Source organism: Aulonocara sp. 'chitande type north' Nkhata Bay, linkage group LG14, assembly GCF_057382095.1.
Source record: "Aulonocara sp. 'chitande type north' Nkhata Bay isolate Kocher_YH1m ecotype deep benthic linkage group LG14, A_spYH_male_GT1.1, whole genome shotgun sequence".
In the NCBI taxonomy this organism is placed as follows: Eukaryota; Metazoa; Chordata; class Actinopteri; order Cichliformes; family Cichlidae; genus Aulonocara; species Aulonocara sp. 'chitande type north' Nkhata Bay.
The window spans coordinates 4,880,717-4,904,260 of NC_141357.1; the positions used below are offsets into that span (position 1 = coordinate 4,880,717).

Sequence of the window (23,544 nt, forward strand, 5' to 3'; positions counted from 1 at the left end):
TTTTAGACCACTTGAAAAATAGCAAAAAAATCATTTGTTGCATGGTTGGATCTGAACAAGATTCCAAGTAGAGCTTCAAAATCCAACAAGAAGAAATGGGAGTGAGACAAAGCATTTTTTGGAGCATGCAATTTATTGCAAACAAGACTTCAACTGAAACAGGCCGTTTTACAAGCTGATGAAAGGTTTAGGACCACACCTCTAAAAAAACCCTGTAGACCCCCCAAATCAGAAATCAAAATTCCAAACATGAACTCGGTAATGAATAGCTCCACCGTTATTGTTGATCACTGCAAATTTTGTTGCAGGAATCCTTGATGCAAACATTTACATGAGGTAGGTGGGAACATTTCTCCAAGTGGTGAAGACGGGTGCACGAAGGGAATCTACTGTCTGGAACTGTTGTCCATTTTTGTAAGCTTCCCTTGCCAGCTATCCCCAAAGGTTCTCAGTTGCATTGTAGATTGGGGGAACATGCAGGATGGTCCAAAAGAGTGATGGTATTGTCCTGGAAGAAGTCCCTTGTCCTGTGGGCATTGTGTACTGTAGTTGTTACCACACAGACCTGGGCCCTCAGTCATGAGGGATGTTCTCTGCAACATCTGGACATAGCCAGCGGCCGTTTGACGACCCTGTACCTCTTGTGCTGCCCCCTCCACTGTGGTGGGTAGAAAGCAGCTCAGGTGGGATCTGCTTGTCATGCCAGTAACATTGGAAACAATCAGGACCATCGAAGTAAAAAAATTTTCACATCAGAGAATAAAACTTTCTTCCACCTTCCAATGTCCCATGTTTGGTGCTCTCTTGCAAAGTCCAACAGGTCAGTTCTGTGGCGTTTAAGGAGACGTTTTTTGTTTTTGAAGCCCTTCAGTCTTAGATGCCATCTGCTGATTGTGGGGCTGCCTTCAGCACCAGTAACAGCCTTAATTTGGGTTGAGGATCATCCAGTGTCTTGACAGACCCTCTCGCTCAGTGCTGGTGAAATTTTTGGGGGTCTTCCACTTGACTTTTTTGTTCCATAACCATCAGGATTCATTTAAGAAATCCTAAATTACTGTTTTGCTGCGTCCCACCTCAGCAGCGATGGTGTGTTGCGAGAGACCCTGCTTATGCAGTTCAACAACCCGACCACGTTCAAAAAGGGAAAGCTTCTTTGCCTTTGCCATCAGAACCTCATGACAGTGTGACTACTGGACAGAAGATGACAATGAATCCACATTTTTGCAAAACCTTTGATCAGCTGTTTCAGTTTAAGCTTTGCACGCTCAAAAAAATGTTTTGTCTCACTCCCATTTCCTCTTGTTGCATGTTCAAGTTCGACTTGGAACCTTTTTATCATTCAACCATGCAAAATATGATTTTTTTTTGCAATTTTTCAAGTGGTCTCAAACTTTTTATTGGGACTCTACTTTGTTTTATACTCTATGCCCCAGCATAGACTAGACATAATAATGTCCAAGAAGTTCCTGGCTTCAATGTCAAAATATCTTCTAAAACATATTCAGCGGATGGATGTAATATTGTTTGTGTTATGAAATAAAAACAAATTCACTAAAAGGCAAGAAAATGAGTCACAACCCTTTGGGACATTGCTGAGTCTTGATGGGAATGATCAAATTTAAGATCTCTAGCTTCTTCATGAAAGATAAGACTGTTGTACCTAATGTCCCAAAATGTCTCTATGGGGGCATCAGGATTCCACAGCTCTATGTTCTCTGGTTGGTGCAGAACTAACAAAGCCTGGAAATCAAAAGAGCAAGAGGAAGGAGATTTTAGACTTAAGAGAAAGAACCAGGAAGAGGTAAAGATTAACAATCAAAAATAAAAAGATCAGTTCCTATCTCTATTATAATAACTTGCATAAGAAATTTACCACAATTCCAGAGACCGTGAGACTGTGTAAAATTTGAGACAAACCTCAAGAGATATCATCACTTTGGGTCAGAACTTTCAGAAAAAAGTATTTTTGAAATTGTTCTTTAGCCTTAAGCTGAATAAATAGCTTGAGCTGTGTGATCATATAAGTTCAACTAGCTCTTTCATTGTTTTTTCCTGTTTTATTTGTTTGTGTTTTCCACAGAACATATAAAACACTTTCTTAAATTGAAATAGGAGACAACAGCAATAATCAGTTGTCTCTAGTGAATTCTTGCTCCCACAGATGGATTCCACCTCTACAATCTTTGAATGGAGTTGTAGTTGGAGTCCTTGTTCTGCAGCTCAGCAAATCCCCGCAGCAGAACAAGAGCACCACGGCCAACTACAGTCAACAACTATGAAGTTGGTGTCTGTCTAACAGCAAGACAACAGACTTTAGAGAGAGAGAGCCGAATGGTATTAGGGATAGCAAAGTCCTGCTCAGCCTACCGACTGGCTAATAGCTGGATGTTATTAGTCATGTGAACATTCACATGTTTAAAACTGAAAGGAGTTTTTTCCCTTTTATTCCTGCTTTTCATTTTAAATATCTGTAGGAAGTGCACCGAGCATTGAGCATTGGACTCTGACCTCCATGGCTTCTTGTGAGAGCTGGGTACTGTTGGTTAGCGGCACCAGCTGCACAAGGCCAGTGATGAGCTCTGCTGTGCTGCTCTGCATCTCTGGAGCTTGTTTCACTGGATTCTGATACACAACGACACAAACAAAAATATGAGCATACTTGCAAAATATTGAAGTCGAAAGATATTTTTGTACCAGTTTAAACAAAGAAAAATATCAGTTGTTTCTAGCTGATAAGACAGTCCAACATAAATGTAGAGGGACTCACATGCAACATGAGTTTGGGGTCGGCATGGATGAGTTTAACCAGAGCAAGGAGGAGGCACTTGTAACTTCGAGTGTCCAAATCTGTGGCTTTCTCTTTGAACTTAAGGCTGGTGGTTTTCTTTCCAATAAATGTTAGACTCTGTAGCAGGCAGCAGAGAGAGAGAAAAGACAATATAGCAGTAACTAGTAGCCAAGTGTAATTATATACATGTATAATTATATTGCAGAGTTGACTCTTTATTGTAATAGTACAGTTTGTCTTTTGCCATGTTTAGTTGAGGCATGCTTTCTCTGACCTTCAGACAAGTTTGTTTAAATAAGTAAAACAGTTTACAATATCCTTATGCCTTCTCACCGGAGTCATGCGTAGGGGGGCATGTGTGCCAGTGCCTTGGGTTACACGGTTGAGGGTGTCTGAGAACATGAAGCGAAGCTCTCCAGAGTGGCAGTATACTGCATCAATCTTAGGCCACCAGTCCAGGTGGGACTGAAATAAAACACAGGACAAGAGATGACAAGTAAGTCACAGAACACTTCAAACTGTTGCAGGACCACTGATGTATGAGCCTATGCAAACTTACATTGTTGATTATTCTATGTAACGAGTTGACCAGGACAAAGTGAAAGGTGGAAGGGGATGACGAGGCCAGGCAGACCTATAAGACAAAGAGGAAGCACCCCGAGATTTACAGGAAACTTCTCATGTCATGCACCTTCAAACAAAGGTTAACATGCCATACAAGAAAATGAATATCACTTTTTTCCTGTCTACCTTAAAGTGCTGGTTGTTGTGAGGGTTAATGCGGAAACAGGACACAAAGCAATCCATCATGAGCTCCACATCAGCATTCTGACTGCCCGTTCCCCTCCAGAAGGGTTTGGCTGGGTTGAACAGCAGAGCCTGATGAAACACAGTCACTTGATGTCATTCACAAGCACATTTCTACAAAGACAAACTTCATCACAACGTCCTTATAGATAAATATAATAAAGGGACCAGTTACAGCAGTTACAAATACTGTTATATACAAAACGTATAATATGTATAACATATGTAATAATAATGAACGAAGTAATATCTTTCAAAGCCTTTGGATGTTCTTTAAAGTCCGATCTGCATAATGATTGTTTAAGGATTGTCCTGAAAAACAGTAAAAGCCAACTGACTTGGAGCAAAGGCTGAGAAGGGGAACTGTCCTCAGCATCGCAACAGAGATGAAAATAAGACACACACACAATGCATTAACCTGCCTACTAACACACACACACAGACAGCCAATGAAGACCAGCTTACACTCGTAATCATAGTCATATAGTTCATCAGTGTGAAACACGCTTACTAACAAATACCGAGTTCATCCGTTTCAGTGCCACCAATCAGTGATCCGTCAATAAACTTGGTGGTTAATACAAGTGTAAAATGCTTGCAATATGAAGGCGATGATCTTTTATTTGGATCTTTCAAACATGCATTTCTGTTATCATGCTGTCCTGTCAACTTGCAGGGTTAAGATTTGACATGTAAACTAACCGAGTGTCATCATGTCAGGGGAACATAAAATAAAACACCAGTGAACAGAATGTTGCAGATGGTTAAATGTGACTCAGATCCACCGCTGTATGCATGTGAGTGGAGACTCAAACAAACTGCTGTTATTCCTGCTTCTGATGAACTGGTATAAAAACTGCAGGTAGTACATCTATGCCTACATAAGCCTTTTTTTGTGGCTGCCGTCAGCAGCAGTCGGGGTATGCAATTTGTATTCTATGTGTTGGTATGAAAACAAGATGTTTATTTGTGACAGATCTGTCGAGTTTATGTTAGTCATGTGCAATACAGAATGTGTTGACATTTTGTAAAGGTTAAATTAAGAACTGTAAAAGGTCAAATTGTGAATTTTTTCATGTTGAATAACATGCTTTATTGTTTATTCTCTATGAAAATGTTGTTTTGTACAGTTCTCAACGCATCATTGGTGGCACCTGTGTCCACTAAATGCCAGAAGAAATCAAGAATGCCATGTGTCCGTTATTCAGCTTGGAGGGAGTTACAGTGAGAACTCAGTACGCTCGACATGAGGCGAGGAGACGAGGCGCTGTGCCTGCTGTCCACTGAGCAGCAAAGAAATCTGAAGATTCATCACACTCTAAAATCAGACAGATAAGACTGTGCATACGCCAGTAACCTGAGCAGCAAGCAGTTTGAACTTTTACATGGATGCTCAGACAAGTGACACGTTTAAAACAAGTTAAATATTAGGAAGAGGATCAACTTTGTTAAATACTTTGAAGGGCAATCGCAAGAACTAAAACTTGAAGTAATCTGGTGCTCTGCACATTTTTTCTAAGATCAAGGTTTTGTCCATTTAAGATTTTGATAGGTGAAGTCATTTTACATATTTATGTTATTTTTGATGCTAGAAGTGTTAAAGTCTCACAACAAAAATACAGAGTGGATAAATTACATTTATTAGAAACAGGAAAGATTAACTAATTCTTCTAGACATCGACTCAAAGCTGTATGAGAGCAAATAGATGCGACTCGTCTCATGACTTGGCAAAACATAATCGCTTAAACTCTACGCGCGAATCTGATATTTTTGGAGGGTTTTCCTTTGTATTATTACTGATATTTTTCGCTGAGAATGTCTGATTAAAAATAACCAAATAGACTGAAATGTGATGGAAAATATGTACTTTACCTCATCAAACCACTATGTACTATTGATATGTAATTATAACTTTATTGTACAAAGAAGGAGTGAATGAAGACAGGAAAACAACTGACTGTAAACTTTGCTCAAGGGCATGACACACTTCATTATCTAGCTGGTGCCTACATGATGGTGAGAATTTCCCTCCCAACCACTGAATAGACAAAGACTGTATCCAGACAATGGCTATAAAGAAGCTGCTATAATTTTGCCTTTTGGTCAATGCTGGTACAAATTCTGTATATTGATCCTTTTGCAAAGTTTTGAACTTTCTTTCAATAAATCTCAGAAAATCAGTTTGGTTTCGATGCTCAAACTATTTTTCCCAAAATATGTACACCCATTTAGAAACATATTTGAGTGATAACTTATGTCCAGTATGTAGGCACGATGTGTGCGTTCATCTTTGATGTGTAAAGATTCATTACTATTCGCTATGTAATAATAAACAGTATTAACACAACCTAAGATTGAACAAACAGGATGAATGCTTTTCAGAAAGTGGTCAGACCTTGAGATCCATGACAATGGACTGGACCAGGAGGAAAATGGTGGAATGATCTTCCCAGTTGATGTAAGTAGAGGCTTTACAAAGTTTGACACAGGCAATGGCAGCACTCTCCATCAGCTGTTTGCTTCCACCTTGCCCTGCTAAAGCTTTCCGTAAACTGTCCAGAAAAAGTTTCTGCAGATACAAAATGACAGAAAAGTGTGTGTGTAATTAAAATGTGACTGGAATCAAACTCTGTTTTATCTCTGTGTGTTCTTCTGTCACACCTTGTTAGCCTTGCTTTCTTCCACTGTGTCTTTGGAGATTGTGTGTGTAATCTCTGGACAGAGTATGAGGAGGATTATCTGCAGTGGCCACACTGCTGCCTTCCTCTTGGTACTCTCTGCAAAACTGTCCACCAGGTCAAACAACTTCTCTGCAGCTTCTGTACAAAGACATAAATACACACATTTAATGCCAGGAACATTGCCAGTCAATTTTTTTTAAGCCACTATCATGTATGTTAAATTTGAAATAAAACATGTACAGCTGACAATATTTTTCATTACTTATATATTCTAGAGCAGCGGTCTCCAACCTTTTTTGCGCCACGGACCAGTTTATGCCCGACAATATTTTCATGGACCGGCCTTTAAGGTGTCGATGATTAATTACAACAAAATAAAACTAGTACCGGTACCGAAAAAAAAGAAAATTTATTCATAACACACGTGAAAAGACCCAGGAAAACCGAGTTAACGATAAAAACGATAACAAAATAACGCTGAAAACCGATAAAAACCCTGAAAACTATACATTTCACACCTGAGCCTCAACTCTCGCGGCCCGGTACCAAACGACTCACGGACCGGGACCGGTCCGAGGCCCGGGGGTTGGGGACCGCTGATGTAGAACATTAGAAAAACATCTAGAAAATTAAAAGAATCTTTTGATGGCTATTGAACTACTCTTCAACTACTTCTACTACTTACAAAGGGACCTGTCATCTTTTACTGCTGTTACTGTTTCCATTCAACCATCAGCTGAACCAGCAGTAGTAGTGATGTCACTTGTAGAATGCCATTCAAAAACTTTTATTGTTCTTACTGATTATTTTAAACATATATCGCTGGAGAGAATAGACCATTTCTACAGTACATCAAATGTGCCATCAGTATATTCAAACACTGCCAATGCATACAGTACCACTGCACACGCTCTGTACCACTTACTAAGCAGGCATGGAAGCTTTTTCTCTAACAGACTAAATCAGCTCAGCTGCTACAAGATAGCTGTTTGATATTGTCTGTATGTGTGTTTCATTATTACTATTACTAAAAACAGTTGTAATAATACACAATCATATCAACCGTTCTAACAAAATAACTTCCCAGATATGGGGGTAATTATTTCTTCTCCATCATCTTATATATTAATATTATATTTAACTCTTTTCATACCTGCCATATCTGACTGTGGTCGCTGGTACAGCATGGTGAACTCATCTGGGTAACACTCCACCCAGTTCCAAAATGCCTGAAAAAAAGAAAAAGACGTGTCACATTTGCATTATTCACTGATATCATGCTTAAAATTATTTTGCACTTTTACAAAGAGAAAAAATTACCTTCTCTAAACTGCTGATGACTGCAAGCTGGGCAGGCTTCTTTAGAGCTCTGAACTTCATTACAGTTTCTAAGAGAAGAAAGCCAAACAGAATTTTTTCTTTAACATCTCTATTTCATAATTTCTCAATAAAAAACTAATTTTATTCTTCTAATAATTCCGTAGTCTGTTTACAAATAGTATAGCCCCAAATGTAAACCTGTAAGTGCATTAGAAACGAACCTTGTAACAGCCTCTTCAGCTTAGAGCAGTCCACATTGATGTACTGCATGAGCTCTATGTCATGAACATCAACGTTATCCTCTGAGCAGACGGTCAGCTCTTGAAGCCTGAAAAGACAAGGAGTGAATTCTGCTGTTCAGCAGTTACAAACAACAAGGCATAAAGAAAAGAGAGCTTAAAACATTAATCTGGACATCAGAGGTACTCTCTGCTGACCAAATAACTGAATATTCATTATTCATACTACAGCATAACCCTATAATATTATAGGAATGGACCCTATGCCAGTAAAACTCAATTTGATATAATAATCATATTAAAAAAGAACTATAAAAATTTCATGAGTTATCAACTATATTCAGCAAATGTGTGATACATGACACATATCCCATAATTTGTAAATGCTCCACGTCTTGAAATAAATCAAGACTCGGATAAATCCAGACTAGTTTACCCTGCCCAGGATAAGGTTACCAGCCCCCCACCCTGAACCCACGTCTTAGGAGGGCGCTTGAAGGAGAGACCTGGTGGCCGGGCCCAAGTCTCAGGAGGAAACATCAAGAGCAGACCCTGAAGAGTCAAAGACGGAGGTCCTGCCAATCTGAATCTTGGCTAAAGTATAGTTCAAGGACCTCCACAACCCCACTGACACATCTTCCATAGAGGAAGCAGAGTTAAGAACGAGGCGGACAATTGACTTGGGGGTAAGGTTATTGAGGTAGTTGAACAATTCTCTGGTGGCAGGACCTCTAGAGTGGATGAGATTCACCCCAAGTTTCTCGAAGCCACGGTTGTCTTGGCTGACACACCTCTGCAGCTGCACCCCTGGATAGGCATTCAGTCCGATCTTTAAGATGGGGATGGGGGTGTGTGTTCCAAATATAGAGGGATAACACTCCTCAGCTTTTGGGCAGACCTATGGCAGGGTACTGGAAACGAGAGTTCATCCATTTATTGAACCTGGGATTCAGGAGGGACAATGAGGTTTCTGTCCTGGTGGTGGAACGCTATCAGCTCTTTATCCTCACAAGGATATTCAAGGGGGTGTGGAAGATTGAACGCAACCAGTCTACATGTGTTTTGTGGAGTTGGAGAAAGCATTCAACTGCAACCTTCGGGGTATCCTATGGGGGGTGTTTTGGGAATATGAGGGATAGCCATAGCCAGGTGATAAAAGGCCTCAGAATTTAATCTTTGCTTTTTGCAGATGATGTAGTTCTGTTGGTTTCATGTGCTCCAGTTTGGACTGGAGCGGTTCACAGCAAAGTTTGTAACAGTAGGAATGATATCTAGCACCTCCAAATTTGAGGCCATGGTCCTATGCCACTAAATGGTAGTGTGTCGACTCCACAGGATGAAATAAGATGCACCTGAGATCAATTTTGAATGTCATGGCAAGGGCTGTGATTAGTTATGCACAAGTTAGATTTTTGTTTTTTATTTTTAATACTTGTGCAAGAATTTCAAGCAAACATTTTTCACGTTGTTATCATGGAGTACTGTGCGTAAAATTGGGAGGTGAAAAATGACTTTATTCCATTTTGGAGAAAGTTTTTAACATGACATGAATGTGCAACAAGTGCTTTGAATACTTTCTGAATAAAGTATGCATGCACTACATTAAACCATTAGAAAGACAAAAGACACAGCAGAGAAAGCTTTCAACTCACTAAACTTTCAATCTGGTTCCAACCAAACACCAAGACACACTTAGATGATGCCCTTATGTGTACTGACTTAGAAATCATCTTAATAAATAATGAAAGTCACAGACCTCCACTGCACTATAATCCAGTACATCTTGACTTGAGAACATATACCAATAGGTCTGTATATAGTGTAAGTTTGCTTAGCCAAGGAGACTCACGAGTAAGTTTTTTCTGAGGTACCAGCCAGAAAAAAAAAATGGATTCAGTTTAAAATGCTAACCACACAAAGGATGTTTGTACATTTAAGACACAACACCCTAAACAGTGAATGAAAACAAACCCAATGCAATTTCCTATACACCAAGAAATATGTTCAACACTCACCCACAAAAACAATACAAAATGCCATTAACCAGTAAATTCATTCCACAAGGAGTCCATAACATCAGTAATAAGGAGTTGCTTGAGTTCACTCACAAAAGTGAAGACAAAAAACCAGAGTGGATTCCATATTAGATCTTCAGTTCATTCTTTGTTACTAAAAAAAGTTGCACAATCAAAACTCTACCTCAGGTTCTCCAATCCCCATGGAGCAAAACAAGGAAATGAGCCCAGCACATTCAATCAAAGTATCCTGAAGCTTTCATTCGTTTACTGTATTTCACACCCAAATAAGCTGCCACTGAGACCAACTAGGTTTAAACAGCTGGTCTGACTTACTGCACCAGAGTCAGTCTGGGTCATACTTCTGGCGATTCAGCATTTTATTTCAGTGGAGTGGCCCAAAAGAAGGCTAGCCCTACCGTGGATTTACTGGATATCGTGGATAAATGATGCAGAGTTTCAGCTGGAGGTTAATCTGACTGCTTCCTTTCTGGCGTCTTCCATCGCGAGTCCTGGCCCATAAAAAAGGAACATCTGTGTACAGTATAGTATACAGGAATATCTGTGTATGGCCTGGTAGTCCACAAGTCAAACTGGGACATTCCCCCTAGCGCGGCTGAGCATGACCAAGCTAAGATCATGTGTGACTTAAGAGATACAGACAGACAAACTGGTGACGGCTAACCATCGGGACATGGTAGTGGTGGACAAGCAGAAGAAGACGGCTGTAGCGACAGATAGCGACATTAGAGGAAAGGAAAACAAATAGCTCGAGAAATACCAAGGGCTGACAGAAGAGCTCAGAGAGAATTTTGGTCTCATCTGATCACACTATGTTCTCTCAGTATTTCACAAGCTTGTCTAAATGTTGTTCAAGAAAATTCTAAATGCGCTTCAACATTCTTTTTCTACAGCAATGGAGTCTTGCGTGGTGAGTGTGCATACAGGCCCTAGCGGTTGAGTGCATTACTTATTGTGTTCTTTGAGTGAGTAGGTTTGATATCTGTGTAACCAACTGTATCAAATATTTTCCTGTTAGATACTCCCTGCAACATTCTGCATACCCTTCTGTTTGTTGCTTGGTTTGTGGAGGCACTGATTTTTCTGGCTTATACCAAGCCAATATATATTACTTGTAGATGATTTATTTATCGACCGTCTTTCATAAAACATGGTTCTGATTGCATATTATTACTGTGTGTCGTGGTCATGTGGCTTTTGACAGGTGACATAAGATGGCACCGCTCTGTATTTCATTGTACAATGAAGAGTACATGTGCTCAAAACATGATACACTAGATGGAATAAGTAAGGAAATTTGAGGTTGAAAAGAACAAAGTTAATTCTTTTCCATGTTCATGTTTTTTTGGCCCTGGAGGAAGTGCGTGGCTTTTTTTCCCCCTGTTGTTGTCTTAGATTTATTTACCTTTAATTAAACCTCTCTGATAAGGATGAATAACAAATGGTATGATTTTATATAGTTCAGATGCAAAAGCTAAGAACTCAATAATTAGATTGCTGGGTGGGTTTAGTTTCACAAGCAGTGTGATGAAAGCTTGATTTATACTTGGTGGGATTCTCTAGGTGGTTTTAAAATCTAAAATTATTGTAATAAAATAAATAGCACTGTAGGTTCTATAACTTTCTGTAGTCCCGAATGGATGTCTACATGTTGAAAACAACAAGCACGATAAGTCCGGTTTTACGATAAAATCTAAATTTGGTATGACTACCTTTGTACTTCAATACAGCAAGAACAGCCTGAACTCTCTTGTTATTTATTTCTTTATTTATTTAGTCTTTAGGAATAGTTCCACAGGCTTTTTGAAGGATGTTACAAAGCTCTTCTTTGGGGTTTGGGCTTTGGCGAGGCCAAACACTGATAGTTTTCCACTGTGCAATAATAGAGAGGCAAAAATAATTAATGGACCTAAATATAGCCTAGAGACTTACTGGACAAGATTCCCCAAAAAATTCTTTATTGTTGGCACGTTTATTGCCTGAAGCCCCAAGTCAGGGGATTACTAAGGATAATAATACAGGGTGCATTAAAAAGAATCATCTGGTTTCAAAGGCTTTATATTTTAAAGTAGTTCGCCTTGTAATCGGAAGGTTGCCGGTTCGAGCCCCGGCTCGGACAGTCTCAGTCGTTGTGTCCTTGGGCAAGACACTTCACCCGTTGCCTACTGGTGGTGGTCAGAGGGCCGGTGGCGCCAGTGTCCGGCAGCCTCGCCTCTGTCAGTGCCATCACCAGTGTGTGAATGGGTGGATGACTGGTTGTGTAAAGCGCTTTGGGGTCCTTAGGGACTAGTAAAGCGCTATACAAATGCAGGCCATTTACCAATGTCCACAAGTGCTCAATGTGTCCCTCTCTGGACCCATGCTATACAGTGGGGCAAAAAAGTATTTAGTCAGCCACCGATTGTGCAAGTTCCCCCACCTCCCACTTAAAATGATGACAGAGGTCAGTAATTTGCACCACAGGTACACTTCAACTGTGAGAGACAGAATGTGAAAAAAAAATCCATGAATCCACATGGTAGGATTTGTAAAGAATTTATTCGTAAATCAGGGTGGAAAATAAGTATTTGGTCAATAACAAAAATACAACTCAATACTTTGTAACATAACCTTTGTTGGCAATAACAGAGGTCAAACGTTTACTATAGGTCTTTACCAGGTTTGCACACACAGTAGCTGGTATTTTGGCCCATTCCTCCATGCAGATCTTCTCGAGAGCAGTGATGTTTTGGGGCTGTCGCCGAGCAACACGGACTTTCAACTCCCGCCACAGATTTTCTATGGGGTTGAGGTCTGGAGACTGGCTAGGCCACTCCAGGACTTTCAAATGCTTCTTACGGAGCCACTCCTTTGTTGCCCGGGCGGTGTGTTTTGGATCATTGTCATGTTGGAAGACCCAGCCTCGTTTCATCTTCAAAGTTCTCACTGATGGAAGGAGGTTTTGGCTCAAAATCCCACGATACATGGCCCCATTCATTCTGTCCTTAACACGGATCAGTCGTCCTGTCCCCTTGGCAGAAAAACAGCCCCATAGCATGATGTTTCCACCCCCATGCTTCACAGTAGGTATGGTGTTCTTGGGATGCAACTCAGTATTCTTCTTCCTCCAAACACGACGAGTTGAGTTTATACCAAAAAGTTCTACTTTGGTTTCATCTGACCACATGACATTCTCCCAATCCTCTGCTGTATCATCCATGTGCTCTCTGGCAAACTTCAGACGGGCCTGGACATGCACTGGCTTCAGCAGCGGAACACGTCTGGCACTGCGGGATTTGATTCCCTGCCGTTGTAGTGTGTTACTGATGGTGACCTTTGTTACTTTGGTCCCAGCTCTCTGCAGGTCATTCACCAGGTCCCCCCGTGTGGTTCTGGGATCTTTGCTCACCGTTCTCATGATCATTTTGACCCCACGGGATGAGATCTTGCGTGGAGCCCCAGATCGAGGGAGATTATCGGTGGTCTTGTATGTCTTCCATTTTCTGATGATTGCTCCCACAGTTGATTTTTTCACACCAAGCTGCTTGCCTATTGTAGATTCACTCTTCCCAGTCTGGTGCAGGTCTACAATACTTTTCCTGGTGTCCTTCGAAAGCTCTTTGGTCTTGGCCATGGCGGAGTTTGGAGTCTGACTGTTTGAGGCTGTGGACAGGTGTCTTTTATACAGATGATGAGTTCAAACAGATGCCATTCATACAGGTAACGAGTGGGGGACAGAAAAGCTTCTTACAGAAGACGTTACAGGTCTGTGAGAGCCGGAGATTTTCCATGTTTGAGGTGACCAAATACTTATTTTCCACCCTGATTTACGAATAAATTCTTTACAAATCCTACCATGTGAATTCATGGATTTTTTTTTCACATTCTGTCTCTCACAGTTGAAGTGTACCTCTGGTGCAAATTACTGACCTCTGTCATCATTTTAAGTGGGGGAACTTGCACAATCGGTGGCTGATTAAATACTTTTTTGCCCCACTGTATGTTTAAAGTATTTGTTGAGTCAAGTCAGAGAAGAGCCAAGGGCTCAGAGATGAGCTTGAGAAGATGTGGAGGGTGAAGTTAACAGTGGTCACATTAGTAATCGGAGCCCTAGGTGTCCGTCCCTGGTACTTCATTTACATCATCTACTAAATCTTCCAAGTGTACTTCACGTAGTCTTGGTAACCGGCTACAGAGGATCCAGGTTTCAAGCTTCGCCATGATCTTATCTTTTAGTTCAGTTCTTCAATCGCCCCCTACAGCTGTAGCATGAGTGTTGTACCTTGTGAATCTCTAGCCATGAGAGCAATCCTTTCTTCCGAATGTTAGAAAACAGAGCTACTAGTTGTTTCGCCGTTAATGTGGATGCTGGGTATCGAAGACTCCATAAGGCCCTCATCCTATTCATGTAACCCCTTCCGCAGGGGTTACTTGCATAGTAGCATTCAAATAGCGCTCTATTTTCGTCACTTGCCTACCGATGCCGTCTGGTTCCAGTAGCCCACTTCTAATCAGCATGCCCTGGTTCCTCGACACCTGATGCGGACCTTGTTAATCCAGGCGACTTCCGAGCCGGTATGGCTTCACATTTATCTCTGTCACTCATGTCTGCGGTAGGCTTGGTTAGCATGAGGGGTCTAGCCGTGTGTGTGTGTGTGTGTGTGTGTGTGTGTGTGCGTGTGCGTGTGTGTGTGTAGACACATTTTGCAATGACGCTTAAAACTGATCTCAGGTGCATTGTTTTCATTGATCATCTGTCAGATGCAATCAGATCAGATCATCTGCAACTTGATTGCAATCCACCTGGCATAAAGGTATAAATTCAGGCAACTGGACTTGGATTTAGAAAGACACGCCTGTGTATATAAAGTTCCCATTGATGACAGTGTATGTGAGAGCACTAGCCAATCCATGATGTCAATCCATCCAATCCATGTCAAGCCTTCCAATCCATGATTATTCTGTTATGCAATATTATTTTTAATATGTCTACAAGAATTTCAAGGAATCTTTTTCACTTTGTCACAGGGCATTGTGTGTAAAATTTTGGAGAAAGTGCTGTGAATACTTGCACCGTATATATTGCTTAATTTTTTTATTAGACCTTCAAACAGTTTAGAAATCTGTCAAAGACACATTTGAAACTAATAATTATCTAATTCACTTAACTAAATTCACCCTTTTTTTAAAAAAAAAATAAAAATTTAAGTAGGCACATTGGACTTCTTTGAGAAGTTAGAAATTCATTCAATTCATTAAAAGATTTGATATATTTTTTTCAACCTCAAACCCTCTAGGCCACTGGTCTATTTCTTTTCATTTTATATATTTACACAACAAATGACAGACTTAGGTGAATGTGCTACCTGGTCGAAATGCGGCTAAAAACAGCGCTGAAGTTGTTGGAGCTCAGAGAGAAGAGGACAGCCGAAGCTGAGGCTCGTAGCTCAGCAGCATGCTGGTGCTGGTGCCCCTCACGATACGTGTGAATGAAATGGCAGATCTCTGGCAGCAGCTGTTTGACCAGCATAGTTTCATCCAGACGCAAGCAGTCCTTGGATTGCTGAGAAGGGAAAACAAAGAGGAGGGCAATCAACAAAAGGGCTACATGATGTTTCAATGATGTGAAATGGCATTTTGATTGGGAAGCTATTTGAAATTACAAACACAGCCCTAGCACAAACTACTGAGAAGTACCAGGCTTCAGTCATTTTTGTGAAAGCCAAAGGTAAACCAATCCCAGGGTCATGGGGAGCAAGATTCATGAAAGAGAAGTGTACTTAGGGGTTTGTGTCTGCATGAGGGGAAACAGCAACAGAGACACTGAATAATTTCTGAGTTACACTACATAATAGTAGTAGAAATGGTAGTGATGGTGAAGCCTAAATTTGACGGACAACAACTTGCCACTATACCCCAGATATTCAATGTGTCTGTTACAGTTTCTACTCACACAAAGTCAAATCAAATCTTTGATGTTCTTGCACTATATACTATTACAACTAGAGCTGGGCGATATGAGATTTTTTCATATCACGATATGTTTTTTTCATTTCAGGCGATAACGATATCTATCACGATATAAGCCAAATAACTATATTTGTAAGATTTAAATGTGCCGTTGCTCACAAGTAAAATGTGAAATAATCAGCAGCTTGTTTTTATTTAAATATTTATTTCCCATAATAAGTTCAACAGGGTAGATGTACTTAAGGAACATGAGACTTTTTCAGATAAATAAAGGCAAATATTGCAAACTACACAAAAGGCAGCCGCTAAAGCGTTTAAGTTTCAAAATAGAACAAATGAAACAGACTAAATTGTCAATTCCACTTAGAAACAAAATATTAATTCTAAAAATAAATCTTAGTTTGTTTTACAGAAGAACAGACAAAACTGACTAACTTTTGTCAATATCAAATAAACTGAGAACTAAAAGGAAATTCTCAATCTCTCCTTGTTGTATAGCTTAGCTTTTCAAACAGTTGTAACAGTTACTTTAGTCTGACAAAAGCCGAATGACGAATTAGCGCTTCCAGTCAGAGACTGAGGCTACGTCCACGCGTACACGGGTATTTTTGAAAACGGAGATTTTCCGTTTTCGTTTTAAAAAATAATCCCGTCCACACATAAAGGCAGAAATGAAGGAAAACGCTGCTATGAACATGCCAAAGCAGCAGGTGGCGCTAGATTCCTAACCGTGCCGAAATGTTGGCCAATCAGAAGTCTAGAAGCCTCCGTTGGAAAAAGTAAACAAAGCTGCGGCATAGAAGCAGAACCGAGTCGTATGTGTGGAGGGACAGTAACTGTGTGTATATGTAAGCATTTAAACACTGCAGAGAGTAGAATTAACAGTAACAGTATTGTAGAAATTCATTTCACCGAAACAATAACGTGGCGCACAGTGTGACGCATGCACCAGTTTATTGTATTTCCAGACTTGCTTTCGGCACAATTTACAGTGCACGCTACTCTATTTTTTGTCAGACTTGAAATAGCCGAAATACCTTCACACTACGGAACTTCTATGGCTCTTCCGTTCGACAATCTCTCCGGCATTGGAACCATCATCTGTTTTCTCTTCGGTCACGCTCGGTTGATTTTTCTAGTCGGCACACTCATTTCCTCCATTACGCGCTGGCTCCATTACCCACTGGCTGCTTCCCAAACAAACACACGTGCGGCTTGGCACTTGTGCTGTACGTAACAAGTCACGCGACGTGATGCTGCGGCTGTGATTGGTTCGGCTCTGCGCTACTTAATTTGGAATGGCTGACCTTTTTTTTTTTTTTTTTTTTTTTTGAGGACAAGAGCGGCTAGGTCTATCGCGATAGCTTAATTTCTCTATCGAGTAAAAGTTATATCGCGATACATATCGTTATCGTTCTATCGCCCAGCTCTAATTACAACCATTTGCCCCCTTCCTGATTTCTTAGTTTGTCATATATTTCTCACATGTTTCAGGTCATCAAACAAAGTCTAATACTAGATAAAGATAAGCCAAGTAAATACAAAAAGCTCCTAAAGGATTTAATTTATTAAGGCAAAAAAAGTGCCCCAAACCTACATGGCCCTCGAATGTTGGCACTCTTAGCACCAAGAACTCCTAAAGAAATTGGTTGAAAAGTTTGACCCAATGTCTTGGTGTCATTGTGCTTCAGAGGGGTTTGTAGTTAACAACCTATGGTCTAGATTTAACACATAAGCACAAATCTCCTGTTAGATGGTAAGAAATTGATTTTCCTGTACTGACAAAGTCTGTAACTAGACTTATTACTCGAGCTTCTCCTTTGTTCTACGGCCAAATATTGCTGCAAGAGTCTAACAAGTGAATAGAGTATTCCAGTGATACAAAGTTATCCAGTGAACATCTTGACTTAAACAAACTAAACACATATTGCATTGGGGTGTAGTGGTTACAATATATTAAAATATATTAAAAGAACAACATTCATCTCTGAGATGAAGCCTAGTAGAGTAGAAGAAGTTATAAAATGATATTGAATGGAAGTGAATGTACTTCAAATTTTTACTGAAGCACAGTATATATCAACTGAGTTAACTTCTACCAATTCCACCGGTAATTTTAATAAAATATATTTAATGTGTTAAAATGAATGTAAGCTCTATTATATCTATATTATACAGTCAAAGTGAAATAAAGCAAGTCTCATGAACTACATTATCTACATTTTGCTGAACAAAGCTGCTGGTGTCACGGCTGCTATGCAGCAGGAGTGGCACTTCATAGGTTAGACTGTCTCATTTAATTGGCCCTCAAGATCACAAGCGTTACACTGTATTATAGTGCCATCTACTGACAAATTACGGAAAGAAAATTTCACTGTCAAGTCAATGTTGCCTTAGTTAGATATGGTCTTCAATAAGATGAGGTCACTTAGACATAACTAAGTTTGCTCAAGTGAATTTTTTTTCCCTGACAGAACAAAACCATATTGTGAGAGGGTAAAGCTCACCCCAGCCAGGCACTTCTTCAGGGTATCTAGAATGATGAGCTGAGAGAGGTAGAGGTTCTTCTCAGATGCTTCTCCAAATATCCGCTGTGAAGACAGGCACAGACATAACATCACTGAATTAGATCTTAAATCTTAGGGTGTTTTCATACCTATGCTTTTTAGTCTGCTTAAATCAAATTTTCATTCTTTTTTCTGCTGTTGTGAACTTAATTTTCGCAGATGTGAACACAGTAAATTCACTTAGGCGTAAGGCAAAAACAACCACACTGGGACCCTTTGGGGTGATCTCAGTCCAGTTCTGAACTCCAGAGTAATTACTTTATGGTGGTACGCCATAAAGTAATTACTCTAATGCAGACTTCTCCCACAACTCCACCCCGTGCTTCCTGCAGAAGTTCTGACAACTCTGCAATATTAGGCCTCATCACTGATGGGGACAACAGGGAGTACAGAGAACTGACCCAAGATTTTGTGGACTGGTGCCAGCAGAAATACCTCCAGATCAACACTAGAAAAACCAAGGAGCTGGTGGTAGACTTCCACAGGCACAGGTTGGGAGATTCTGACAGCACTGAGCAGCTCCTTCAGTGGCAGGCTGCTGCACCCACGATGTGGGATGGCGAGATTTCGCATGTCTCTCCTTCCTACTGCTGTCAGACTCTACAGCATGGTCTCTGCAGATGACCACACATGTGCAGACAGACACACATCCTGTACACAACTGTAACTGTCTCCCTGATGTGCAATATTACCAAAAGCAATTTACCTACTATAACAGAGCACTTTATTCTATTTTATAATAGTATTTTATTCTTGAGGAATAGTATGTTATTCTATTTTATCTTATCATATTCTTTTGTGTTTTTCTTAAGTTTTACTGCTCTTAAACTTGTACTTTCTGCCATGACCAAAAGATTTCCCATGTGTGGGACTAATAAAGGTTTATCTTATCTTATGTGACAGAATCCCATAGAGCAGAGTGCATGAACTTTAGTAACTAGCCTTAAACTCAATCAAGGGTTAATCTGAGAAGCAACAAGGTTCAAATTCAAATTCAAATTTTATTTGTCACATACACAGTCATACACAGCACGATATGCAGTGAAATGCTTACACAACTGCTCGTGACCTAAAGAAAAATGAAAAGGCTATGAATAAGATAGGAAATAAATATGAAAAGGGTACATTTAACTAGGAAGGAATAAAATAAAATAAAAATATAAAAATTAAAGTTAAAAATGAAATAACTGTGTGGCTCCAGCAGATCCCGGGAATAACATCGGAGCTCTCTGTCCAGAAGGCTACTCCATTTTACTCTAGTTATGCAAATTGGAATGGTCAAGCAGAAAATGTTCTAAAAATTGCTGAAGAGATGGAAAGACCCAAATAAAACATCTTAAAAATTAACAATGCATTCAGACACGGTCAAGACAACCTTAAAGATTAACCTTAAAGTAGAGAGGTGATTTAACTTAGAGTATTTAAAAGTAGAATGGGAGGCAGAGCCTTCAGTTTTCAGGCCCATCTTCTGTGGAACCAGCTTCCAGTTTGGATTCGGGAGACAGACACTATCTCTAATTTTAAGATTAGGCTTCAAACTTTCCTTTTTGCTAAAGCATATAGTTAGGGCTGGACCAGGTGACCCTGAATCCTCCCTTAGTTATGCTGCAATAGACGTAGGCTGCCGGGGGATTCCCATGATGCATTGAGTTTTTCCTTTCCAGTCACCTTTCTCACTCACTATGTATTAACAGACCTCTCTGCATTGAATCATATCTGTTATTAACCTCTGTCTCTCTTCCACAGCATGTCTTCTATCCTGTCTTCCTTCTCTCACCCCAACCGGTCGCAGCAGATGGCCGCCCCTCCCTGAGCCTGGTTCTGCCGGAGGTTTCTTCCTGTTAAAAGGGAGTTTTTCCTTCCCACTGTCACCAAAGTGCTCATAGGGGGTCATATGATTGTTGGGTTTTTCTCTGTATCTATGAAGCGCCTTGAGGTGACTTTTGTTGTGATTTGGCGCTATATAAATAAAATTGAATTGAATTGAATTGAATTGAAGTGACTGTAAACAGTGTGCGGGCAGACAGGCTATCTGAGTATTTCAGAAATCGGTGATCTACCAAGATTTTCGAACACAACTATCTAAAAGATCCTTAAATTGCTGTTGCCTCACAACAAGAAGGTCCTGAGTTAAAGTCCAGCACCTATAACTTGGAGGGAAGAAAAACAACACTAAAACTAAAAATCAGTTAAAGGGGATCACACGCGGGCTCTCCCTGACTGCAACAGTGACGAGGACATACTGTCCACCTTACTGTCTGTTTCTCATAAATGAGGACTGTATGGAGGAGAGGCTGTTTGAGCCAGGTGACAGGTGATTCACCGGACTGACAGAAACCGAATTTCCCGAATTTCCCTCCTTGGCCGAGTGTACATCCACATCACACCACAAACATAAAGTTTCTTTCCAAAGCACGATTGGGAATCCCATCAGCATGTCTGCAGGGAAAAGTAGGCCAATGTGTATAAAGAGGGGGTAAAAAGAAAAAGAAAAGAATCTGATGTTCTGAGGACAAGAATGCACACTTTTTGGAGATCTTTTGTTTTTTTCGCCACATTATTTCACTGATGACTGATCATCTCACTGATGATGTGGGGAAAAATAATTCCCCGTATGAAGTAAGTAAAACGACTTACTTCATATCAGAAGTGAGGAAAAGCGAATCCCAAATGTAATTGAAGGATATTGTAACATGGAGATTTCCTGCGGACATGCTGATGGATATTAGAATTTCCAATAGTCATCAGTAGGAAACAGTTTTTGGTGATATATAGTAACCTGTGATGTTGTACACTGTTTGGTTTTGCTTGGGAAAATAGAGAATATATTATTGCATAAAATAGCGCTGATTGCGTGTTGCAAACATCTGCTTGGCCAGCTGATTGCAAAGCTCTGTACAATCGGATTGGTGGGGAAAAGCAGGAAAGTTGGACTCTTGTCTGGTGACTCAGGCTCTACTCTACACAATCCTCATTTATAAAGTGCTTTACAAACTCGAATATTACAGCTAACAACTGGGTTTTCCTTTTTGAGTGCAGCTAGCTGAACAACAGACTGCCCCTTACTGCTAAAGACACAGAGAGTGAAAGTGGACAGTAAGCACATTTCTTAAGTCCAGCTTCACAGACAGTGTTACATCTATGTTGGTTCTTGAGAGTAGGGCTCAATGGTGTAAATTAGCCTTTCCATTTGTAGCGTTTTATGCCTCATTTAACCCTTTAAAGCCGGTTGGAGCGGGCACGCTCTGTTTTGCGTAACTATTTTTAAATCCCGGTAGCTCTGCAACCACGTAAGCTAGCACAATAATTTTTTTTGCATATGAAACCGGAGGAGTTGTACTTACATCTTATGCCATCAGCTTGTCCTAGGTCACAGTTTCCTTCCACATAAAGCTTTGCAAAAACTGCATAAAAAGCGCTTGCAGCAACAAAAACATAATATTCCAGAAACACACTCTGCCGATCCGATCAGCTGTTCATAACACTTCCTATGTTGGAATAGACGTCAGCGCGAACTATTGCATGTCCACCATGACCTGCCCGAAACCGGAAGTGATGTCATTTTGCGGAATTGTAGTTTTTTTTTACCATCAGGGCCTCATGAGCCTATTCTGGTGTTTTTAAAAGTTTTCTTTGACTTTATGACTTTCTGTGTCGTTTCTGGGATGCTTCGGACTCATATTGCACTGCTGGAAATAGTTTATTTTGATGCATATGCTGCTTTTTTGCAAATTTGCATTATAATATTTATTTTCGTTTTTCCTGCAGTATATAAAAATTGGTGTATTTCAAAAATAAAACTATGAAGACACTCAAAATAAATTTCCTGTGGTAGGAAGCTATTTTGTGCAACTTTTTTGTATTTACAGTTTTGAGGGATAAGCCTCTTAAATTTCTCTAACTAGAAATATATGTTCCATCCATCCATTCGCTTCTGCTTATCCTTTTCAGGGTTGCGGGGGGCGCTGGAGCCTATCCCAGCTGTCATAGGGCGAGAGGCGGGGTACACCCTGGATAGGTCGCCAGTCTGTCACAGGGCCAACACACAGGGACAGACAACCATTTGCAATCACATTCATTCACACATTCACACCTAGTGACAATTTGGATTAATCAATTAACCTATCCCCACAAGCTGCATGTCTTTGGACGGTGGGAGGAAGCCGGAGTACCCGGAGGGAACCCACGCAAACACGGGGAGAACATGCAAACTCCACACAGAAAGACCCCGGCCTGGTGTTGGAATTGAACTCAGGACCTTCTTGCTGTGCGGCAACGGTGCTAACCACCGTGCTGCCCGAGAGCAATATATGACATATATTTCTTCAATATATAAGAAATATATGTTAAAAAAACAAAAACGATTTTCAATTTTTTTGTAGTTTATTGCACTTTTTTGCAATTTATGTAATTACTATGCACTTAATGCAGACATATTATTAGAATCTGGGCTATAATGGTTGTATTGATGTATAGCAACTTGAAATGCTCCCAAAAATGGCACTACAGCATGTAAAAATATAATATAAGCTCTGGCGGACTTGGTTCTATGGTAGGTCTTAAAGGGTTAAGTGTTGAACTGACCTCCAACCTGCCCCGATACAAGTCTGATAAAGCAGCCTTGCAGTTTACCACAACAAGCCTGATCAACACATGTCACATCCTGCAACATACATCAACAATCTAAAAGATTTGTTTAAAGTGTGTGCATGTAACTATTATGACTAGGAGAGTAGAAAAATGCACTTACCATATTATTGACATTTTTGAGAATGGTGGTAAGACCACTGATGACAAGGGAGAACTTGTACTTGGAGATATTAATCAAACATTCCTTGTTGTGCTCTGTGCTGACTTTGGTGTGGGTGTTCTGGTGTCCAACTTTAATGGGAAGCTGAGAAAAAGAACAAAAAAACCCCATGAAATTAGAGGTGAGACATTCAGTAAATAAAATATTTCTGTCGTGGCCTGACTAAAAATTTAGAGAACACCGTTCACCTAGAACATTTTGGCAGGCTTAGCCTTTAAAGCTACACACTGTATGTTGTTTATCCATCCTGCATGATGTGCTATATACTCTTCTCATTTTAATTGCTTTCCTCTGGGATGCATTCATTTAGAGATCCTCTTGTTAAAATTATGTCTCTTTTTAAACT

General features: G+C 40.2%; 1 protein-coding gene across 4 annotated transcripts in view; it reads right to left on the reverse strand.

The window, feature by feature from the left end:
• nf1a (neurofibromin 1a) overlaps positions 1–23,544 on the reverse strand; it is a 136,712-nt gene that overhangs the window by 97,106 nt on the left and 16,062 nt on the right. For all 4 annotated transcript variants that reach the window (XM_086260646.1, XM_086260645.1, XM_086260647.1 and 1 more), the window contains exons 2-15: positions 23,139–23,282; positions 18,329–18,412; positions 15,218–15,414; positions 7,819–7,925; positions 7,598–7,665; positions 7,431–7,506; positions 6,258–6,415; positions 5,992–6,165; positions 3,539–3,667; positions 3,348–3,422; positions 3,122–3,253; positions 2,768–2,905; positions 2,509–2,622; positions 1,661–1,740 (exon numbers count right to left, since the gene is read on the reverse strand). In XM_086260646.1, coding sequence (XP_086116772.1) covers positions 1,661–1,740; positions 2,509–2,622; positions 2,768–2,905; positions 3,122–3,253; positions 3,348–3,422; positions 3,539–3,667; positions 5,992–6,165; positions 6,258–6,415; positions 7,431–7,506; positions 7,598–7,665; positions 7,819–7,925; positions 15,218–15,414; positions 18,329–18,412; positions 23,139–23,282 — 1,676 coding nt within the window. The remainder of the gene's footprint in view (positions 1–1,660; positions 1,741–2,508; positions 2,623–2,767; positions 2,906–3,121; positions 3,254–3,347; positions 3,423–3,538; positions 3,668–5,991; positions 6,166–6,257; positions 6,416–7,430; positions 7,507–7,597; positions 7,666–7,818; positions 7,926–15,217; positions 15,415–18,328; positions 18,413–23,138; positions 23,283–23,544) is intronic.